This window comes from Cricetulus griseus, chromosome X, assembly GCF_003668045.3.
Source record: "Cricetulus griseus strain 17A/GY chromosome X, alternate assembly CriGri-PICRH-1.0, whole genome shotgun sequence".
In the NCBI taxonomy this organism is placed as follows: Eukaryota; Metazoa; Chordata; class Mammalia; order Rodentia; family Cricetidae; genus Cricetulus; species Cricetulus griseus.
This window is the reverse complement of record NC_048604.1, coordinates 101,159,690-101,180,119: the sequence shown is the minus strand read 5'-3', so window position 1 is coordinate 101,180,119 and position 20,430 is coordinate 101,159,690. Positions and strand designations below refer to the sequence as shown.

Genomic DNA, 20,430 nt, shown 5'->3' with positions numbered 1-20,430 from the left:
AAGATGATCCCTAGGGAGGGGCTGGAGAGATGACTCAGTGGTTGAAAGCACTTCCAGAAGGTTCAGGTTTGATTCCCATCAGCCATATGGCAGCTCACAACCATCTGTAACTCCAGTCCCAGGGTATCTGACACCCTCTTCTGGCCTTCACAGGCATTGCATATACGTGGTAGACAGGGCTAGAGGATGAAATGGAGAGAGTTCTGTGTAGGGTAGGAATGATTTGACCATCTTTTTAGGAGTAATGAGAAAGGGTTTTGAAACTGTTGTGGCAATAGGGGCTAATGGTTCTGAAGCTAGGAGAGGGATTGCACTCAGTTGTGACGGCAGAAATGTAGGATTTTCTATGGAAAGGCTGAATCAGGGAGAGGAGATGAGTGAAGAGGATATAGGAGGGAGGGAGGGCATTTGAGTTATTTTGGTGTGGCTTATATCCATCTCAGGAAAGTAAAAGTCTGGGTATGTTGCTGGGGGTTAGTCATTGGGCTGGAAGACAATGAAAATAGAGCAACAGTTTAGAGTAGGTAATCAGAATCAAGCCTGCAGAAGACTAGCTGTGAAAAGTCTGATGCTGGCAGCTACTCTGTTTTCTGTCCTGTTAGATGTTGATGAGAGCCAAACTGGAGAACAAATGGAAGAACAGCAGCAGTGGGAACTCCACATGAAAGAACGGAGGAAGAGAGAAGAACAAAGGCAGAATGAACGGCAAGAAGCTCTAGAGAGGGAAAGAAGAGAGCTGGAAAAACTGGAGCAGGAGCGGGTAATGTGTCACTTAAATCTCTGTACAAGTTGCTTCTCAGACACCTTCAGCAAGGACCTTGAGCTCAGGGATGTGAGCCAGTAGTGCTGTGAGGTCAGAGAAGCAGCAGGTAACTTCAAAGGCATTCCCTCTCCTTTCTTTGTTGTGTTTGCCTTCTGAGCATCTTGGTTTTGAAAAGACATTCACATGTACTCTGATGTGTTGTGTAACTTCCCCCTGTACACACATTCTAACAGAGCCAGCTAGTCAGCCTGGAAGAGCCAAGACAAGGAGGTGGTTCTAGTCAGTCTGTAGTGGCTTCTAGGCACACACATCTCTGTCTACCTCTCCTTGCGTCTCATGTTCTGATTTTAGTGCTAGGAAGAGGGATTACTTTGGCTATTTAACATGTCTTAGAAATGTTTCTTGGCCTTCTGGTTAGTCCCTCCCTTCTTTGAAATGACATATTTATCTGATAGTAGCAATGACTTTGGTTTAAATACACACACACTCCTCTGGTATGCAAGTTGTGTTTCCATGATAAGGATCATGCTGCTATGATTTTTAAACACTAAGAAGCTTTTAAAATATGTTCATGTATTTCCGATTTTGGCACCGGCCTGTTTCTAGAGAATGATTGAAGAATCACTGAAGATTGAATTAGAAGAAGAATTACAAAAAAGTGTTCAAGAACCAAAAGACAAATCAACTCATGGTGAAAATCCTTTAGAGAAATACATGAAAATCATCCAGCACAGACAGGAGCAATCAAGTGCAGATAAGGTGACTATGCTATGGATAGCCATGTGGGGTGGCAGAGGAGAGGGTAGTTACTGGGGAGGCTTATTCCAACACCTTGGGACATGTATTGTCTATTGAAGACAAGAAGGCTACATGCTAAAAAGTGACTATTTGGGGCTGGAGAGATGGCTCAGAGGTTAAGAGCACTGACTGCTCTTCCAGAGGTCCTGAGTTCAATTCCCAGCAACCACAAGGTGGCTCACAACCATCCATTATAAGATCTGGTGCCCTCTTCTGGTGTGCAGATATACATGGAAGCAGAATGTTGTATACATAATAAATAAATAAAGTCTTTTAAAAAAAGTGAATATTTGAAATGGAACCATGAATCTTGAAAAATATATTACACTGCTGACAAAATTTCAGTCTTTGTTTAGGTAAAACATTGAAAAGATTCTGATTTGTCATTTTGTATCAGTTGGGATGTCCTTTTTGAAAACAAGCAGTAGTGATAAATTATGCAATTTTTTCTGTCTAAATTAGGAGTATTGAAAATGCATGCTATTGGATTATTTTGATATGTTTGCTAAATTTGACTTTAAGAGTCATGTATTAGTCTCTTATATATGTTTCCAAAATAATTATTAGAGAAATCCATGTACTGATTCTTGGCCTTCCTGCTAAGATCGAGTGTAAAAGCATCTGTTTCATGACATTAACTTGTTTCAAAATTCTTCTTTCTCCATCCTGTGGAAGAGCTCAAAAAAATCAGGCAGAGAAAGCTCACTAGTGGACACGATGACACCTAGTGACAAGGATGAAAGGTATGGTTTCCCTCAAACATTCTGTCCCTCAGGCGAACCAGTATTGCTCATTTTGTCAGCTAAAAGTGATCAGATAGTTAGCCTTGCCTTAAAGAAATTACTAAATCAGTAAAAATTACTGTCTTTTGAAAGTTGGGCATAGTAATGTATGCTGGTAATTCCAGCATTCAGTAACCTGAAACAGGAAGATCAAGAGTTTGAAGCTAGCCTGGGCTACATAGTGAGTCTCTCAAATAAATGAATTTAAATGGGATGGAGATTTAGCCTAGAAGTGTTTAACTAGAATGTGTGAATCCCTGGGTTCAATCCCCAACACCTCATAAACAGGGTTTTGTGCTGTCTGCATGCCTATTATTCCAGCACTCAGAGGTGGAAGGAAGAGGATTAGAAATTTAGTCCGTTTTGGCTACATAGTTTGAGACCAGCCAGGGATTCATGAGACCCTACAAAACCAAACGACATAACCAAAAACAAAACAAAGTTCATTGTGATTTTATTTGAAATTGGCTCTGATAAAACCCTTCAGAAAAGGAATAGGAACAGTATGAAGATTAAGAACAGTGGTTCTCAACCTTCCTAATGCTGTGACCCTTTAATACAATTCCCCATGTTGTGGTGAACCCCTCTCCATAGAATTATTTTCATTACTACTTCATAACTTATGAATTGTAATGTAAATATCTGTGTTTTCTGGTGGTCTTAGGTGACCCCTGTGAAAAGGTCATTCAACACCTACCCCCACCCCCATCATGACCCACAGGTTGAAAACAACTGGCATCAGTTTTTTAAATATCTAATTTTTCTCTTTAGTTCTCCAGGTTTTTCTCATGAAGAACCAGATGACGTCTGGTAATCATATTAGCTGCCTAGCTTCTTACTTAGAAGAAGTTGTGTAATAGTATTCTTACTTTTCTGTAATTAAAATTGTCAGAAATTTTGTGTGTAGTGATTTTTTTTTAACATGGTTTTAGCTGGGCGTTGGTGGTGCACGCCTTTAATCCTAGAACTCGGGAGGCAGAGGCAAGCGGATCTCTGTGAGTTCGAGACCAGCCTGGTCTACAAGAGCTAGTTCCAGGACAGCCTCCAAAGCCACAGAGAAACCCTGTCTCGAAAAACCAAAACAAAAAAAAACCATGGTTTTAATTTGGTACCATAATGTATGAAACAAATAACAGAGTCAGCTGAACCTTTCCACCACCCTTTTTCTTTTTTGAGACACTTCTGAAATCCTGGCTGGCCTTGAACATGCACAGATTTGTCTGCCTCTGCCTCCCTTTTAAGGCATACATTGCCATCCTCTCATTATCCGTGGAATTTATTTATTACACTAAAATGACACTCCTCTCCTGGTTTTGTCTTAAGTTATACCTATTTGAAAACTTATTTTGTCAGGCTGCAGGCCTGCATTTCCTAAGTTTAAACTGTGTGCCTTCTGCTCCACACTTAGGCTCTGACGTGTAAAACAGGAAGCCATCCATCCAGCACAGTTTTCTCCCTAGTCATGAACACAAAGTTTTCCATTGTAATGTCTATAAATAATATTTTACCATCTACTCTGGTTAAATGTGTGGGTCCTCCAATACTCATATGTTAGAACGTAAACTGTAGTGTGATGGTATTAGAAGGTCGTCCTCTAGGAGATGATTAAGTCATGAAAGCAGAATCCTCGTAAATGGAATGAATGACCTTACTATAGGCCCATTTGCCTCTCACCTTTTTAGAGAGACAGCAATCACCTCTTTCAAAAGTACCAAGAACTTCACCACTAATCCAAGGCCTAACCCTCACCAATCACTGAACTTGTCATCACTGTTATTGAGCTTCTCAGTCTCCAGAACTGTAAAAACAAAACAAAAAAACCTCAGACTTATCCAAGCAGTGGTGGTGCACACCTTTAATCCCAGCACTTGGGAGGCAGGGGCAGGCAGATAGATCTCTAAGTTTGAGGCCAGCCTGGTCTACAAAGCGAGTTCCATGACAGCCAGGGCTACACAGAGAGACCCTGTCTAGACAAAACAAAAACAAAACCCCCCAAATTTACTTCTTTATAAGTTATGTGGTCTAAGATATTTTATAATAGGCATAAGCCAACATCTTTATGGTAGTATCCTTGATCCTTATTTACAATGTTGATTTTTATTTACAATGTTGATTTTTAAGTATGTAGGCTTCCCCTGTAACTTGACTTCATTTTTTTCCCTCTGAGACAGGGTTTCTCTGTGTAACAGCTCTGGCTGTCCTGGAACTCACTTTGTAGACCAGACTGGCCTTGAACTCACAGAGATCCACCTGCCTCTGCCTCTCGGGTGCTGGAAATAAAGGCATTAACCACCAGCTGGCTCATTCAACTAAAATGTTTTACAAGAGGTAATTGGAAAAACCTATGCCCTTTGGAGCTTTCTATGTTTGATTTTGTCAATTAAGACTGCTTGTGATTTTGTTAAACCATTAGAGTTTATTCAGGAGGTTCCTGTGGCTTATCCAATGACACAAACTGCAACCTAAGCAGAGAAGGTATTAAGTGAGACAAATTTCATTGCATTTGGGCTCCTGCTGTTCTGCAGTATATGAGTGAGAGGTGCAGTGATCAAGTGTCAACACCTCATATAGAGATTATTGTGTCCATAATGCCCAAAGGCTGGGCCTTACTAAGAAAGGTCAGGTGTAGACAATCCAAATGCATAATTATAAAGTAATGTTTGAAATTATAGAATGAAATTTCAAGTAACAAATTTAGTGCTGCTGCTTCACAGAATAACTATTAGAATTAGATTTCATTTTATATCCCCAGATCTTTTCCTCTAGACTTTGGGTTTGAAAATGAGTCAGCAGCGTATAGACCCTTACTATACTTTGCCCAAGATTAAGCTATGTGTTAATCCTGTAGGTAGATGGCTTTTTATTAGAGAAACTAGTTATGAAAATCTTGTGCCTTTCACAGACCTCTTAAGTGCTAGTGGCATTTTATACAAAATACAGCCCAGTGGGTTATAATATTTCCTCAAATTGCTCTTGCTAAAAACAGTTTTTTTGTGTGTGTGCAAAATAAAACCTGTAGCATTCTCCCATGGACTGCATTTCTTTACCAACGTGAAATTTTGAATTATATTATTTAAAAATGACACCGTACTGCGAACAGAGAAAGATAGGATTTATGTATGGTAAAAAGACAAGCAAATGAAGCTATAATTTTATTTCATTACTCTTTAGTACATCCACAACTATTTCCACCTAAATAGATCTTTAAAATAAGCATACACAAGTATTGACTATTATCTACAAATATTTATTGTAACACTTGAATAGAACTACAGGAAGCCCTTGGCACTGATAGAAAATATTGATTCACTGTTAGGGTACAAAAATTTATACATAGCAAAATTTAATGCTCTTTACATAAAAAATATTAGACTACTTCAACAAAACTTTCATAAATTCCTGGCAATAGCTACCAGAATTAGAAAAGTAAAATTAGGCTTTAGACACTGCCTCTTCTAGAACACTGGACTCTAACAGCACCTCCACTGCTGGAAAAAAATATTGAATTCTGTCATGCAACAGGAAAACAAAACACTAAGCTATCTTGGAACAACTGTTCTACAGAGAAGAGAGCGTCTCCCAATTAAAAAGAATCCAAATAGGCGGTTTTCGGCATTGACCAAAAGAAAAAATCCAAATGAAATACGATAGTTGATGTTCGATTTTAATAGCATCTTGATAAAGGTATGCTTCCTTTCATTTGAATACATTTCTGCACATGTATATGTTTTAAAATCCAGGAAACAGCCAAACCACAAGGTAACTCTTAACATGAATATACATAGTTAACCCTATAGTATGCAGCCCCTTTGAAAAGCACTGATGCACCCCACAGTTATATGGATCATTCCAGAAAGAACAACACAAAGCTTACCATCACTAATACCCAGTACCTATTAGTCACTTAATGTTCTGGAACACAATGAGTTAGAAGGCAAGTTTCTTTTGAAAATGGCTTAAACTCAAGCAGTTTTCTTGCTGAACATCAAACATTATTATTCCAGGAAATTAAGATTTAGATAAGAAAACAAACAAATACCAACCCTAATTTAAATTACTTATGTATTAAAGTCTATAAAAGTAGGAGGTCAGAGGTCTGTGGTCAATTTGCAGTTAGGTTTTAGATAGTTGATATGAAACTGTAAACTCACTGTCCAGACCACTTAAGATGTTTTAGAATGGTGGTCATTTTAACAAGGTAACACTTCTTAATTAAGAAAAATATTCATGGAACAGAAGTCTATGAAGGAATTTTGGGTCTCTGGTTACAATATAAATTCTTAATAATTTAAAGCAAATATTAAGGCAGAGCTGACATTTGTTTCCAAACAAGAAGGGTGATTACTGAATCGTCACTATCATTTTGTTACGATGTGAGCTAATATAAAGTTGATTTTGCAGAGCTCGAGTCTGAATCCAGCTTCTGCACTGATAAATTTAGCGTAATTGCAGCTCATTTTAGCATTACTGAATGGCATGGGAAACGAATGAGTGAGACTTTGGGGATGCTAATTTTTACAAGTTTGAAGGAATCACCTCTTTGATGAGCTAAAGGTTAATAAAGGTCAGCTATCAGAAATGAACTTCACACCAATTCTATTTTGATAACACTCGAGGACAGGTGGCATATGTAAATCTAGAGTCACATCCTTTGATACTGGCATGCCACAGGTCCCTATCAAGGAGCATGATGTAATTCCATTGCCTGTGTTAGAACTGCTCTAACAATTAAGTGCACATGCCACAACTTTCCAAAGGATAAACGGTCATTCTGTCAAAGTGTTGCCTTTTAAAATGGCTAACATGAAACCTCCAATATTTGTTCTAAAGAAAATGATTTGCCCACTGGAAGGTTTTCCTAGAGATCCACCCCAGCAGCTTGAGACAGACAGTGAAATGTTGGTATGTCTACATTAGTTTGGTGGGATACACATCTGTACTGCAGAGCAGCTGTCTGATGATTTGTCAGAGCTGTAAATTCGTCGGCTGACACACTCTGGCAAACACTTCTAAGTGTAAGAATTGAGTTGTTCTTTTGACCGAGACTGGATATCTTGCAGTTCCTGTTCTTCCTTTGCTTTGATATCCTGGTAAGCCTGCATTTTGCTTGCATCCTTTAAGTAAGCCCAGTTAGAAGACAGTATCATGAGGAAGTGGATCTGGAAGAGAAGGGTGAGCATGATGGCTAGTGAGCATGTGAGAAGGCAAAGCGAGCTGGTAGTCAGATTAGACGGATCGGTTGGAGAGGGGCGAGGGTTATTCGCTATTAATGCTCTTCTCGAAGCAGAGCTGTCAGAGGCACAGCATGCTCTACTAGTTGGCTTCATACTAAGAGCTGAAGACAAGTTAGTATGCAAATATAGTAAACTTGGGAATAAAATGGCCAAAGTTATTGTTAAAGAAGTCAAAATGAAACATGACAGTGCTTTTTACCTTCTTGAGAGTAATTTTAAAGACAAATGCAGAAGCTCAGAAACATTGCCTTTTAGGTTTAAAAGTCTAGGGCCAAGACTTAACTGTGGGTAAAGAAAGATTCCCCAAAGGCCTACAAGTGTGAAAAATGTTTATTTTTGAGTAAATAATTATAGAATTGTATATTGAATGTGGAAAAATTGAATGAATGTCAAAACCAAAATTAAAAACTAAGTATGCACTCTGTATGTTTAACACATTTTTAGTAGTGAAAACTGTTCTTTTATAACTGCCTTTACTTCATATCCTCTAAGTTCATTTCACATAAAAATCCTTATCATTCTTTACAGTTTATGTGGCACACATATCCTTCTCATGTATTTTCCTACTGCCTGAAACAAATCTACACAGCTCAGTTTCCTTAAAAGCCATACTTCCTTCTCAACGTATATGAGACCTTCAGAGATCTGGGCCCAACTTCTCTTCCCATTTAAAATCTTACATGCAACTTAAGAACCTAGTTATGAGGGAACAGTTACTATTCAGCAAGACAAGTTACTAGTTTTGTGGGTTATAAAGACGTGACTATTATGCCAAAAATATTTAATCATTTTTCAGAGTGACACCCTTCTTCAAATTTTATCTGGTCTACTTGAAAGGGCATTTATTTGGTTATGAACAAACCATGTGATATAAAAGCCTTTTAAATGGAATTTAAAATATGCTTGCAAAGTATTTTCTAGAAAAGAGAATAACAAAATGAAATCTAGGTTATAACTTTTCCATCTTCAGCACTTGTTTTTCTTTTCCATCATTAAGGCTGGTTATCAAGCAAGCAAAAATAATGGAAAATGCAGTATGTCAACGTGTTAATACTTCATTTAGAGGTACTGCTCCAAGTTTAAGTTCAAGAAAATTATTTTTCAAAGAATGCTCACCAGTATCAGTAAATAACAATCCTTTTCAAACTGTGAAATAGCCAGACCCCATTCTTTTGTATTCTTTTGTAATCCACGTACAGTAAGTCATATTATTTAGTCTACCATGCAAAGTGGGTTAACTGAAGCTATTTACAAATTACTGTAGCAAAACTGTAGAAAGCTAGACTCTGATTTAGTCTGGAGTGTCAGTGATATTCATGCTACAGAGCCGAGCTCTCTAAAGCTCCTTATCAGCCTTATGCAATTTAGAACTTAGTGCAGCAATCTTCCCGACTCTTAAACTTCAAAACCGCATAGTTATATGTAGTAGCCATCATGTAGATCAGCTGGTGGAAGAGAACAAAACAGGAGAGTAAGATACAGGCAGTGGGGGGCCGATGGTGCGACACCTCTAAACTGGGGCAGGCCATGAGTGCCAGCTCACAGTCTACGGGCTTTCTCCCCACCTTCCAATCAAAGCAGATGATTTTTCTCATCTAGCACATGACTTTTTTTCTGATCACACATATATAATGTAAGTCCTTGGCTCTGTCCTCAGTAAGCTTATTAAAAAGCCTTGGCTATGGTTCAAGAATAACAAGAGAGAGAGCTGGGTCAGCAGTATGAGAGATGAATCTCACTGCCCTATTTCTTCTCATCTTTTCCAAACTGCCTGCTCAGCAGCAATTAGTCTTCTTCCTGCCTGTTGTTCAGCCAAGAGAACAGGTCACCATGGTGATTTCATGGGAAGGAATGACTTCATGGTTAGGAAAACTGGGGATTGGCCATCCTCAAGCAGCTGAAATCTCCTTGCACTCCCAATCTTAAATTAGTTTTTTACAAGGCATAAACCAAGCCCCCCCCCGCCCCCCCACCACCAGTTATACCCAGACATGCATGCAAGCCTGTTTGCTTCTAAGTTGATTCTTATGTGCAGATTCCAAGTTCGCCTACTTAGTAAAATATGTCACACCAAAACTATTCTCTCACCCATGACTGGACACGCGCAAAGCAGTTAGATTTGAGTCCCCTCGTGTGCACAGTTCTAGCTGAGGTTTATTGAGGTGAGGCTTTGCTGCCTTTGTTCTGTGCTCACAATGTAAACAAGCATACTATTTAGTGCCAATTTGCTAAAATAGCTCCCAAGAAAGGTGTGTTAGTGCCTTCCAGAGATAATGTGTGTGAGAGAACCTTTATCCAGACATGGGTAATAGTGATGATAGTAGTAATGAATCAACTATTATATATTAACTATATATATTATATATTAACTAAGGTGTTTTACACTGAAATCTAAACACTGGAATAATGTTACCCAGAGGCTACTCTGTATTTCCCTGACAGGCTATGTTCAAGATATACAATTTAGCATTTGAATTGACTTTATAGTATATTATTTCTGCACATAAGGAGATCAACTATATATGTATATTGTATTTCTATTTGGAAGTCAAGATTTCTTTGCAAAGAAATGGGCAGTGCCTCATGTGAGTTTCTATCCATGAATGAAGTCATGGAACTAATTGCTAAATGCAATAAGGCAACATGCTATGCCTAGTCAGCAGGTGTTGGTACCCTCTCTTCTTTCCAGTGTCCAAATTGCATCAGTCGGTGCCAAGGCAGCTACTAGTACTTCCTGCAAACTAGACATTTGGTAAGTTTACAGAGGGAACAGTTAACCATAGCTGAATACACACATCCTTTGCTTCATCTGCTGGTAAGAGCTGAAAGGGAAATCTATTGTTTGGAGGCAGGAGCAGGAGTGCTACACAAGGGGGCTTCTGGGATAGTTACTCACCAGGGCAATGACGGTGGCACCAGCTCCAGCACAAGCCACAATGAACAGGTGATAGGACATGTAGAACTAGGAAAGAATAGGGTACCATGAACATTTTGTGTGGTGTGAAGGGGTCTTACATGCTGTTTACTCTGCAGGTATTGGTTGCTAGCCTGGGCATAGGCCCAGATGCCCTCGGAGCCCTGGCTCATGTTATAATCACTATGGGAGGCTCAAACATTTCTGATGCTCAGGCTGCACCCCAGAATCACATTGGAATAGCAAAGGTCTGGGCCTCAACCATGGATATAGTGTAGTCCCTGTTCTGAGTCACCAGTCCATGTTATAGCTATACAAACAGACAAGCCAGATAGGGTAAAGGCTGATTGTTTCTATAACTTGGTGTTTTCCAAAACACATCAGTGTTTTCTTAAATATACACACTCCCACCAGTGCACTGAAGACTTTTGTTTCCTAAACAGTTGTAAGCCCACAGCTGATGAATAGCATTAAACAAGTTTGACTTCAGAGCGTTAGGGTATGTTACCAGATAAGGACTTTTAAAAAAAGGCCCTCATAACAAGTTGTTCTGGACATAGAAATGATTAGCTCTGGTCTCCTACTAAAAATCTGACATATACACAAATTTAGGATACTTTATTGTTTTTGTTTGTGGGTATGGATATTTTGTATGCATGTATAATAGTATGTGTACCACATCTGTGCTTGGTATCCTTGAAGGCCAAAAGAGTATGCTTGGTCCCCTAGGACTGGAGTTAACAGATGGTTGTGAGCTGCTATAATAGGTGTTGAGAACTGAACCTGTGTCGATCTGAACAGCACCAAGTATTCTTATATTCTTAACTGCTGGGCCATCTCTCCAGCCCCAGGCTTTAAAAAATGCAATTAACTTCAATTTGTCTGTGACAAGTATTTCTTTTTCGGAAAACATTACTAAAAATCATTTCTCAGATTTTTAGATTTGGGATCACAAACTACTTAAGGATCCTTCCTAAATGGGCTGGGCCATACAAAATGCACATTATTATTATTGTTTTTTGTTGTTGGTGGAAAATAAAGAGTGATGGTTACACAGAGTTAAACAGTTTACACAAAAGATCTTCCTTTCCTGGCACTTTGGCCATCATCTAGAGCCCTGTTTCTCAGCTTAGGTTGTAAGTCACCAAGTGTGAGTGACCAGGACTGTGACTTGTTTACCTCATTCGTGTTGCAGATGTTCTCCAGGGCAGAGCCACAGATTTTGCCTGGGAAAGCGTTCCAGGGAATGATACCTGTGAAATGAACCCCAACAGAATTATGAATACAAACTGTGCTACCCAGTGACTTGGCTTCCATTTAGTTGCTTTAGTTTTGTTGTGGTGTTCTCTCCTACCTGCAACACCAGGGGTTGAATTTAGGGTCCTTGCATGGCTAAGCACACACTCAACCACTTTGCTACAGTCTCAGCCCACCTCATGTTCTCAGTAGACCTTCTCACTTTGGATTCGTTACATTGTTAGCTATGTTCCTTTTCAATCAAGTTATCTGCTGTCTGAATGAAATTCAGGCAATGAGGAACCAAGAATAAGCTCTGTTTGGGCAACAGAGCAAGAGCTAAGTCATTCTAGTCCATGTGAGACTTCAATAGCTGGGCATTTTTTTTTCCTGTAGACTGTACTTTGTTCAGTGGAGTTCAGTATTTGTAAATGTCAGGTTTTAGTTGTGTAGATAAAGGTTTCACTATGTAGCCCTGGCTGGTCAAGGACTAGCTATGTAGACCTTGTTCTTGAGATCTGCCTGCCTTTATGACTCCTGAATGCTGGGATTAAACGTGTGCATTGCACTGCATAGCCCACATTTTGAATGCTAGATTTTTTTTCTCTAAATAATTTGCAGGGGAACCCTCTCATGAAGCATGATAGTGGTGTTTTAGATCACATGAATCTTAGAGTCTGTGTCCTGACCACAAGAGCACAGGTTGTGTTTTTCTAGCTATAACTCGTGTTCTTTCCGCAGTTGTCCACTGGGTTACCACTCTTCTCTCTCTTTAATGCATGGAAATGTGCTTAAATATAAGCATGACTCAATTTACACTTCTCACAGAAAGTAAGGAAGGGACTTTTGTTAAGTCCTCATTCTCTCCTATCTCTAATGTCAACTCAAGTACTCTCAAAAATAACCAGCCAGGCATATACAGGATTTTAAAACATTATTACCATGGCAACAAGAGTTCTTTGTAAGGAGTACAGAGATTATTTGTACATATTCCTTTATGAAAACTATTTTGAAGCAGGGTCTGAGTCTGCCTAGGCAGGCCAGGAACTGGCAATCTTGTTGCCTCAGCTTCTTGACGCCTATGATTATAGATGTGCCACCGTGCCCAGCCCGAGGCCCCTTTCAATCTGTTTTAAGGCTGAACCTTTGTGAGAAGAGATCTGCTGTGGGCATTTTAGGCAGGCTTTATACAATGCTATAAGATAAGATGTTGGGAATAAGCTACATAAGAAAATCTGTGTAAAAATGAAAGAGCCATCTTTGTCCAGGACACATTCCGAATTCATTTCTAATGGAAAGCTTTCTTCCTCCCTGTTTTCTGGCAAGAACCCATTTCCTACTATTCTAGCTAGAGCAGTAATTACACTCCCTTTTTAGCATGTGGCCTTCCCTCAACAAGGGAGGCAATTTCCACCCAAATTAATTGGTTAGAAGCCCCAGTGGCTTCTTACAGGAACTGTGCTTTGAGGGTCCCATTTGTGAGAAAAAAAATACATATGAGCCAGCTTTTGACTACTGAAGACTGCTCTGCCAGAGTCCATCATAGTGACTTTGAAATACATCTGCATTTTATGTTTTTTTCAGTAAAGATAAGTTGAAGTAATTAGTCATTTAAAGAAGGTTCCCTTAAAAGAACCAGGCATACAAACGTATTAGGTGAAAAGTCAGCATGTAACCGACAAGATCTAGGCATGGGGAGCATATGCCAGGATCCCAGAACTCAAGAGACTGAAGTGGGGCTATGAGTTCAAGGCCAGCTGGCCAGCCTGGACTACCTAGTGAGATAAAAACAAAGAAAAAAGAGGGAAAAAAGAAAAACTAAAAATATATATAAATTTTTACAGTGGGTATCAAAATTTTTTAATTGAACTTCATTATAAAGTAATTTTGCAGCCTGGCGTTGGTGGCAGACGCCTTTAATGCCAGCACTCGGGAGGCAGAGGCAGGTGGATCTCTGTGAGTTTGAGGCCAGCTTGGTCTACAGAGCAATTTCCAGGACAACCTCCAAAGCAATACAGAGAAATCCTGTCTTGAAAAACTCCCCCCACCAAAAAAGTAGTTTTGCATTATAAAAGACTTATTTTTTAAACCATCTACCTAACTTGAAAACTATTTTTACAAATCTCAGATAACATCCTCTAGCAAGTATAAAGGTCCAGGAATGCTTGCCTCCAGAAAATAGAGAAGAGTGTGAACTATTCATGAAGAAGGCAGGGAATGAGTTATGATGGTTAAAAAGAGGTCTATGTGTTAATTACATCCCAGGCATAGGCCCAAGACAATGAAGGAGTGATGGGGACATGATTGAAAGGAGGTACCATATTGCCGGACATCCACACAGATCTGCTCAACACCCGAGGTCCCGTTGGTTTGTGGGGATTTGATGACTTCACAGGTTGACCATATGTTGTAGAACATAAACACAGGCACCGCAGAGAAGCCGAACACACCCAGCCAGGCCACTCCCAGCACATATGTGAGGAAAACGAACTAGGGCAGAAAACGAGAGAAGGGAAAAAGAATCTCACTGAAATGGGCAGGTTCATCTCAGGGAAAGGGCTGCCCTTTTATGCCCAGTATGGGATCCATGGGATACAGGATGAATCCAGCAACCTGACCTGGCTGCAACTGAGGAAGAAACATCTGCTCAGCATAGAGGAGCAGGAGAGGCATTGCTGTCATGGGCCATGAGGACAACTTGTCTTGCTGTTTCTCAGGTACTTTCCACTTTTTTGGACAGTGTTGTCTTAGTGTGTTCTGGAACAGACTAAGTAGGATAGACTACCAGGGATCCTCTTGTCTCTGCCTTCCCAGTGGTAGGATTCCAAGTTGGTCCACCATGCCTGCATTTTTTTATATTGAGTTCTGAGCATCAGATTCAAGACCACCCCGTTGAGCCATGTCTCCTGACCCTCATATTCCTCTTTTAACCATCAAAGTCATGAGAACCCAAGAGATGGGTGTCCTTACTCATTCAACTAATTAGTTACAGGGCCTGAATGAAGATTGCATTTTGTTGTTGTTATTGTTGTTTGTTTTTGTTTTGTGTTTGTACTGGGAATTGAATCTAGGGCATTGTACATGCTAGGCAAGTGCTCTGCCACTGAGCTAAACACCTGGTTCCCTTTTTATATTTTTATTTTGAAAAGTGATCTCACTAAGTTGCTTAAACTTTTGATTTTCCTACCTCAACCTTGCATAAAGCTGGGCTCACAGGCCAGCACACTTGGGCCAGCCTATGAGATATTCTTTCTAAACATCAGCTCCAAAAACTCCCAGTATCCTACTAAACATGAGCTAGGTCCAGAATGTCTTTACAGGTCACTGAATCATAACATCGTGTTGCTTTCTCAGCACTTCCCTTTGTTTTACCTTGCATGTGGGTATGGAAAAATAGCAACTGCTACAGGAAGCCTTTTCTCAAAAGGAACTCTGCAAGTTTCCTGGTCCAGGGAACTTACTGGAAGCATTAGATACTTGAACCTTGACCAAAAGTTTGTCATGAGCATGATGAATCTGTTAAGAGTCCCATTTTCCTCTTCTATTTCATCTTCACCTAACTTCATGCAATAGGGGGAGAATGACCTGGACATCAGGTTCAAACTGATGCCCCTTATTGGTCAGCCTGGGAAACTGCAGATAACAGGGTACTGTCCTGTTCTTGTAAGGGCATTCCCAATGTCTGAAGCTCCTGTATTGCTAAAATTTCCCACCTCTTCTTCCTCCCCAAGGCTTCCAAGCTGGCCGTATCAACGTTTTCTCTTTCTTTCTGTAACCATAGAAAACTGACGCCCCTGATGGGCTTTCTAATAACACCAAAGGGACTTGAGAAGGGGCTGATGTTCCTTGGACTAGGTGAGCATTTACTTCCCATGGAGGGGTCAGGTCCCAGAGGTCAGACCGGTGCTGGGTAGATAGCACCCTCTGGAAGCTGCTCCTTCCACCATGATGAATATGGTGTTCAGAGCCTTGCTCAGCAGCCTCCTCACCCCGGGCAAGTAGGTGTTTGTTTCCCAAGGCCTTCCTCAACACAGAGCAGTCGTCTCCTCACCTCACATCGGCATGCTGCTGCAGAGCCACCCACCCTGCACTTTTTTGCCCAGTCAGTCTAACCTTTCAAAACCAGAGTGGGGACCAGTGAGATGGCACTTACTACCAAGCCTGAGGAGGACCTATTCCATCCCGAGAATGTTCAAGGTAGGAGGACAGAACTGATTGCTGCAAATGGTCCTCTGCCATCCATACATGCATCATGACATGTATGCTATATATCAAGCTATTATGGTCCTCCCCCCACTAAATAAATATAAACATTTTTTAAAGTCCAAGTGGGGCTGGGTAAAGTACTTACTGCTACAAGCATGAGGGCCTGAGTTCCATACCTAGAATCCATATAGAAAGCAGAGTGGGGTTGTACACACCTGTAATCCCAGTGCTGGGTAGGCAGAGAAAGGCACACTCCTGGAGTTCACAACCTACCCAGTGTGGTTCAATCAGCAAGTCCCAGGTCCCAGACCAGCCAAAAGAGATGCTGGTGTGAGACAACGGGCATATGGTCCTTAACAGGAGTGGTGGCCACAGTCCTATCTCCTTCCAGTAACACTGTTCATGGCCTTGTCTTATGCTGAGGGAAGTGAGGCCTGGCCAGTCCCCGTGGGAGGACAGTGGTACAAAAGACAGCAGGAGCCTGAGGTACAACTATTACAACTGTGGTGCCATTTGGACAGAACTAGCAGAATGGAGGTCAGGGCAAGGTTGTAGGCATTTTCAGGTACCATGTGCCACAGCCTTCAGGATGTGGGCTCCTATAGTGAGGAGGCCATTAATGGGAGGGATGACATACAGACCGGACCTGATACATCAAATGATCTGGAACTTCGCAGGCATCTCCTTGGCTACTTCTTTCTTGAACTTTCAGAGACATCATATGTCTCTAGATGGCTCTGAACCTCCCCAGCATACAATGATGTACCTCTGGACTCCTGCACAAACCTTGGTGGAAACTTCCTTATGGTTTTACTGTTAGACAGGTGACAACCAGTCATCTCAGCCCAGAGGATTCTCAGAAACCACAGCCCCTAGCTTGATGTGACACCCTAGCTAACTGCATGTGGTCTTCCAAGGCTGTATTAAGGCCCCATGGGTCATACTGAATCCACCAATTTCTCCACCCCTAATGGCACACAGCTCCTCAACGCAGTACTGGAGCCATGCTTGTCTCTCATTGTCCCACCCATGACCATGCCCAGAGGTCCTCCTCTACTCCACTGCCTGGGCTCAGGTGGCATCTCCACAGTCTGTCTCACTTGAGTCCTGAGACAGTGTCTTGCAATCTCACTTCTTCAAATTCATCCTCCATAGCCCTGAATGACTGGCCAGATCTTACACTACTACCCCACTTGTCTTTGCCTACCAATGTCCTCCTCCTCCTCCTCCTCCTCCTCCTCCTCCTCCTCCTCCCTCCTCCTTCCTTCTTCTTCTTCTTCTTTTTGGTTTTTCGAGACAGGGTTTCTCTGTGTAGCTTTGAAGTCTATCCTGGCACTTGCTCTGGAGACCAGGCTGGCCTTGAACTCACAGAGATCAGCCTGCCTCTGCCTCCCGAGTGGTGGGATTAAAGGCATGCGCCACCATGCGCCACCAACACCCGGCTGCAATGCCATTCTTAACCTGAGAATGGCATTATCTTGATTGGGTCCCTACCCCTCCTCCCAGAAGTGTTCTCCCCCCTCACCTCCATTCTTCCTGTTCAGCACATTCACGTGACTAGACTGATTTTCTGGGCCTCCCCTGCTCACACTGGTTCCTCTTTCCAGTCTCATGTGAAGCAATTTCCTCTGTTTTGGTCCGGGATAAAGCCCTTCCTGATTATGTACTTCAGTGTCCCTGTCCCTTGGCCTGGTGCCACTCGTTCCCACCAGCATCATAACACTGCCACCCTCCACTCTACCCCTTTGTCTGTGCAGCCAAGGACACAAAATCCCAGAACCAGGCAGAGCAGCAGCTGGGACAGCCTCCATCTCCATAATTTTCCCAGGCCTTTCTCAGGATGGTATACTTCTGCCAAAGTCAGGATTGGATTTACCTTGATCATTTTAAAATTTCGATTACTGTGTGAGTATTGTGTATACAGGTGTATGGGTATCACAGCACTCCTGCAAAGGTCAAAGGCTAGCCTTCAGGGAGTTGGTTTTTCTCACATTGTGAGTTCTCAGGTTTGAACTCAGGTTGTATAGTATGTATGGTGAGCATTTTCACTCACGGAGCTATCTCACCAGCCCCACATTTACCTTAAGAAACTCGATATAATAGTGCTTATAATATTCTTCATGACCAGGTTCAGACCACCAAGTCATCGAGGGCACAATTCCACTCCCAATAGCATGCCTCCTTTACAAAAACTGTTGTAAACAGTGGACTCTCCTGGTGCTGGAGAGTCTTTGCTCTCCTTCCTGGTACTGTCTTCTACCTCCTCTGCAGTGTGGTGAAGTCACAGCTATGCAGTAGGAAGCATCATTTCCTCCTGGGAGGGCCACAGCGTGCCTTATGTTTCTTTTTCAGCATTAGTACTTTTCTCAGACTTCCAAGTATTTTCTCTACATCTGATCATTCTTCCAATGAATAGCAACATGTCCAGCTGCCTGTGAAACTTTTGACAGGGATATATCATATACAGTAGCTGTATAAGTTTTGGGATGTAGCTCACTGGTACAGTACCTACCTAGGATGCAGAAGGTCCTGGTTATTTCCCAGTGTTAAATACTCATGCATATGTACTATATGTCATGTTTCCCTTTTGTGATGAAGCAGCCTTTAACTATGTCTTTGAAGATTTATCTTCCTCTGGAACAGAGCCCAGCAAAAGGGAGACATTTGACTTAATACTATCAGTCACAAATTTTATCAACAACACAAAGGTTTTCAAATTCCTCTGGCCATGTTGGTAAGAACAGTATTTGTGTCATGGAATATCTCCTAGTTTCACCTAGTAGAAAGAAACCCAGCCACACATGGCTCTGCTGAACACCAGAGTTTAGTACTCACCATGCCACTGATGCATCGGCCACAGGCAGTTGTTTTAAACTCACCGTGCAGCTCTTTCACTGCACTTGTGGTGTAAAAGCCTTCTGCCAACAGAATGATACCATACAAGAAGAAGAAGGATGCAATTCCATAGATGACATACTGCATCAGTTGGATCCTGTGAAAAGAAGATGGCTGCAAATGTGAGCGGCACTGTGGAATGGGGACACAAGGCACCCTTACTGTGGCATCTCTCGTGGCCTCATCAGGCTCACAGGGCAGCCCCTGGGGACATTGCTGCCCACTCGAGGAGCCCAGGCCTTCTTATGTTAGGACTGTGGGTGAGGTAGACAACCTTCTCAAGCAAGAGTTTTCTTTGATCAAGTCTTGTACAATGGAAGTTCATATTTCCATTTTACATGTAGCACAGGCACTGAGGAGTCAAGCTACCAACCCAAAGCTACACAGTGTCACAGTAGGCATTTGAACCCTGGTTCAATAGACAGCATGCTTTTTCCAGCATGTCAAAATGCTTCCCAACCAGGCTTGGTGGTTGATGCTATCACTTAAGTCAGCCCTAAGGGTATCTTTAAGGAGAAATTTGTGCAGATTCTTGTTACACAAATGATGGGATTGTCAACTTCCATGTAAGTTACAGAAAGTTCATTCACAACTAAGTTTGTCCCTTAAAAGCAGATCATCAGGAAATGGCTTACCAGTAAAATCATCTGGGTTGTTTGAGAAAATACCAGTACCTGGATAATGCCTCCAAGAGATTTAGTTAACTGGTCTGTAGTGAAGCATGGACATATTGTAAACTTTCTTGGAAGTTTGAGAGCCATGGATTAAGATCACTAGCTAATGGAGTTAATACACATTTTCTGTTATTTCTTTTCTGCAATTTTTTTTGTCTTTTTTTCAAAGAAAAGACAGGGTGCCATGTATACTGGATTGGCTTTGAACTTGCTATATAACTGATGTGAACAAAAGGTCCCAGAAAGAAACCACACTTTCAAACTGAAATTTCTAGAAGGCCTGTGAACTGGTTAGTACTTAATGACTGTGGACAGGTCCAGAGCCAAATTACAATTTAGCTTGGGCTATCTTTAACCCCCTAAATAGCCACTCTTTGTCCACCTCTGTGTCAGACCTAACATCCTATGACTAACAGATAAAAAAATCCCTGGAATGTATTAACTTAGTAGAGAATTACCTTCCACCAACCAAAAGCTACAAGTATCATCAGATATATCTGAGGCCTTCAACAAAGGTTTCCTGCTTTGCTGTAACCCCCCTCTCTGATGGTTCCATCAGTGTATTTGAAAAATGTCTTGATTTATGGCCTTCTTTATTGTTACTGTAAAAACATGAAAGTGGTCTCATTTTGGAACATGGAATTTGAGGTGACCTAAATCTGTGTTCCTGAGCCATGGTCACTCTCATCTGGCTCTAATACATATTTTCACATCAACACTGATGGCTTTCAACTTCTTGCCTCTACCCGCTTGAGCACTGGGGCACCTACAGGTGAGTATACCAGTTTATGCAGTGCTTCGAATCTAACCCAGAGCTTCATACATATTAGGTAAGCATGCTCCTGATCAGGCTATGTCCCCAGCCCTCTGCCCATACATTTGTACCGGTTGATTCTCCAGTACAGCCTCCACATTCTTGCTCATCTCT

The 20,430-nt window shown here is 41.4% G+C and overlaps 2 protein-coding genes across 6 annotated transcripts in view; one reads left to right on the top strand and one right to left on the bottom strand.

The window, feature by feature from the left end:
* Ofd1 (OFD1 centriole and centriolar satellite protein) overlaps positions 1-3,241 on the top strand; it is an 81,420-nt gene extending 78,179 nt beyond the window's left edge. For both annotated transcript variants that reach the window (XM_027432787.2, XM_027432786.2), the window contains 4 exons: positions 603-760; positions 1,370-1,522; positions 2,237-2,304; positions 3,115-3,241. In XM_027432787.2, coding sequence (XP_027288588.1) covers positions 603-760; positions 1,370-1,522; positions 2,237-2,304; positions 3,115-3,157 — 422 coding nt within the window. In that variant the 3' untranslated portion in view covers positions 3,158-3,241. The remainder of the gene's footprint in view (positions 1-602; positions 761-1,369; positions 1,523-2,236; positions 2,305-3,114) is intronic.
* A 4,032-nt stretch (positions 3,242-7,273) lies between these two features.
* Gpm6b (glycoprotein M6B) overlaps positions 7,274-20,430 on the bottom strand; it is a 42,145-nt gene continuing 28,988 nt past the window's right edge. For 2 of the 4 annotated variants that reach the window (XM_027432741.2, XM_027432743.2), the window contains 5 exons: positions 18,769-18,925; positions 14,046-14,217; positions 11,671-11,744; positions 10,474-10,539; positions 7,274-7,502 (listed from right to left, as the gene is read on the bottom strand). In XM_027432741.2, coding sequence (XP_027288542.1) covers positions 7,353-7,502; positions 10,474-10,539; positions 11,671-11,744; positions 14,046-14,217; positions 18,769-18,925 — 619 coding nt within the window. In that variant the 3' untranslated portion in view covers positions 7,274-7,352. Of the gene's footprint in view, positions 7,503-8,941; positions 9,023-10,473; positions 10,540-11,670; positions 11,745-14,045; positions 14,218-18,768; positions 18,926-20,430 lie in introns of those variants that run through there. The other 2 variants (XM_027432742.2, XM_027432745.2) reach the window with 1 other exon arrangement.